This window comes from Macrobrachium nipponense, chromosome 2 (assembly GCF_015104395.2).
Source record: "Macrobrachium nipponense isolate FS-2020 chromosome 2, ASM1510439v2, whole genome shotgun sequence".
Classification (NCBI taxonomy): Eukaryota; Metazoa; Arthropoda; class Malacostraca; order Decapoda; family Palaemonidae; genus Macrobrachium; species Macrobrachium nipponense.
This window is the reverse complement of record NC_087201.1, coordinates 147,490,647-147,493,931: the sequence shown is the minus strand read 5'-3', so window position 1 is coordinate 147,493,931 and position 3,285 is coordinate 147,490,647. Positions and strand designations below refer to the sequence as shown.

At 37.7% G+C, this 3,285-nt stretch overlaps 1 protein-coding gene across 1 annotated transcript; it reads left to right on the top strand.

The window, feature by feature from the left end:
* The first annotated feature begins 325 nt into the window (after positions 1-325).
* On the top strand, positions 326-1,378 carry LOC135221340 (uncharacterized). Its single transcript, XM_064259142.1, has one exon. It carries the CDS (start codon positions 326-328, stop codon positions 1,376-1,378), a length of 1,053 nt encoding a protein of 350 aa, XP_064115212.1.
* Positions 1,379-3,285: the final 1,907 nt, after the last annotated feature.

Genomic DNA, 3,285 nt, shown 5'->3' with positions numbered 1-3,285 from the left:
GATGATATGCTAAATAGTGAAACCCATCTTTCCCTAAGGAGTGTAATAGCCAAGACCGTCAACGCAATTTCAGAGGTGAAGACATCAACTACACAAGATCTTACCTTGGAATAAATTCGCACTGCAGCACGTGAGGACCCCTCATACACAAGACTCCTCCAGAACGTTGCCAATGGATTCCCCAGTCACCGCTACGACCTCCACAATGACATACTACCCTATTGGAAAATAAGGGAGGAATTATACACTGATGATGACCTTGTATTATATGGAGCCCGAATAGTGGTTCCCTCAGCTATGCGACACAATATTTTAACACGCCTTCATGACAGCCATCGTGGTGTGGAGGCAACTAAGCGTCGGGCTAAACAGACTGTATATTGGCCAGGTATTTAATTCAGATATAGCAAATACGGTCCACGCCTGTGAGCCATGTCAGATAATGCAGCCAAGTCAACAGCAGGAGCCGTGGTTATGCAACGAGAACCCCTCTCGTCCTTTCGAATCAGTATCGGCTGATTTCTTCAGTATTGCTGGGAAATCTTTCCTCGTGTATGTAGACAGGCTATCTGGATGGCCAGTAGTGGTAAAATTTGGTACTAATACTACAGCAGAAGCAACGACACGACACTTCAGCCACATCTTCCGAGACTTAGGTGTTCCTGTAAGGCTGATGACAGATGGTGGACCTCAGTTCACCAGCTCTGAATTCAAAAATTTTCTGGGCAGATGGGGTGTTCAACATGTGATGTCCACACCCCACTATCCCCAAAGCAATGGCCATGCTGAAGCAGCTGTAAAGAAGGTCAAACATTTTATCCTAAAGGTAGCACCTTCTGGGAATATCGACACCGAAGACTTTGACAGACGATTGTTGGAGATACGGAATACTCCTAACTATGCTGGCCGTTCTCCAGCACAGATATTATATGGCCAAGCCCTCCGATCATGTGTCCCAGCCCATGCATCATCATTCAAGCAGGAATGGCAAGCGAAAGCAGAAGAATACGACCGTCGTGTAGCATCATGTTCTCAAGCAGCTAAAATACGGTATGACAGCCATGCACACCCTTTGGCACCACTTAAGCTTGATGATAATGTCCGGATTCAAGACCCTATCTCTAAGCGATGGGATAAGACAGGCGTTATAATGGGCATCGGCAAGTCGCGAGACTACTATGTGAAGTTACCCTCAGGAAGAATATTATGGCGTAACCGCCGTTTCTTACGCCCTGTACATCTCCCTAATTCACAATTGCGGGATGAGATGCAACAGTCTCCAAAGAAGAAGGATTTAGCCCCTGCTACAAGTCAACAACCGCAAAGTGACACTCACCTAGAGTATCGACGTTCACCTAGACTCCATACCCGTTCATAAAGCTCTTTGAACGCAAAGGGGAGGGGGAGGTGATGGATTATCACAATTATTTACTTATATGTATGATTATTATTATTATTAATATGTACCTGTATTTCTAATGCACATTTAGCATACATGTTGTGTTAGGAATACGTAAATGCAATTATTCATGTTTATCGGAGCATAGGGAATATTATGTAGCATTTATATCATTTTGTGGTGCGCTATTCATTTGTCAGTGAAGCCCTATATTAACTATCTATTGAAAGATAACAAAGAAAACCAACACTTCAAGTCTGTAAGGAAAACTTGGCTCAACGGTGTTTTAATATATGCAAACCCTGACCTTCACAGGCACTGTAGACTATGCTCCGGTTTTTCACAATGTTCAATCGGTCTCCAGGTACGTTGCTTTCTTCCACTTAGTTATTTGTTTCCTTCTTAGCCATCGTGCTAGGTTATCTACCCTCCCATTATTATCTCTCTTTTATGAAACAATTTTCCGGACCAAAACTGCTTTAGTCTAAATGTAACTCTAGCGTCAATCTCGGAAGATGACCCTTTTCAAACAAACTTCATCCAAGAATGACCGCCTGGGTGCCGTTGAGTTTATATTGCAGTTTCTTAATCGCTCGAGAGTTTGAGAAAATGCAGTGTAAACATAACAATATCCAGATGGCCATTCTTTTTAATAATAATAATAATAATAATAATAATAATAATAATAATAATAATAATAATAATAATAATAATAATAAAGTCTACAAAATCATATGAAATTTTTAATAGGAAGGTTATAATACCATTTACTAATTAATTCCTACATGCCCTTGTTAGTCCTGCAATCCTAAGTTTCCTAACCCTTTCTCTCCGTGGCTATTGCTCTCACAAAGTTACAACTCCCGCCGGAGAGAGGAATGAGCCATTTTGTCCGGCTCTTTCATCTTTAATGACTGGGAATGGCTTGCAGTCAAGTGCTCATTCCCCGCCACAAGTTATGGATTGGGGAATGAGATCCTTCTGGTGCTAATTCAAGGCGTCACGCAATCTTCGTGTTAGTGGTATTGAGGAATTATGTTCTGGTATTTTGATGACTGAAATATATTCTGTAACGGTAAAGTATCCAATCCAGAGAAGGAAGAGGCCGTAAAGCAAAACTCTTTATGGCATCGGAAATTTGAGATCAGATTTTCATTTCACGGGGTTCCAGCTTTAAGACGGATGTTGCATTAAGTTTAATGCTATAGTTTTTTTTTAAGGGAAAACCAAAACATAGAAAAAAAAACGTAAATTACTTCATATCTAAACAAAAATATACGAATACGGAAATTGCTTAATCATGTTATTACTTTGAAAAAAAACTCATATGAATAAACACGGAATTTGAAAACTTGTAAGTCAAAGGAAGTGAATTCTAGAGATTTTTCCTATTAATGAAATGACGAGGAAGAGAACAGGGCCTCGACAATGGAAATTAGACACGCATGGCTGATCACTGAATGCAAATCTGCTTTCTGTCTGGAAGGAATCATTATGCACAAATGTTCACTGTTTTTATCTTGGCTGTATGAATGTTGTATAAATGTGCATGTTTATCCCCTTAATTACGTCGATTAAATTCCTCATTAATATTACGTTTATGATAGCGTGCATGCAAGCAACGAACCTTCCATTCATACACAAATATATATATATATATAATATATATATATATATATATATATATATATATATTATTTATTATATATATATATATATATATATATATATATATATAGATAGATAGATATATATATAATATATATTTTATATATATATATATATATATATATATATATATATATATTCTATCTATCTATATATATATATATATATCTATATATATATATATATATATATGCGTGTATGTGTGTTAGTAACTTCTG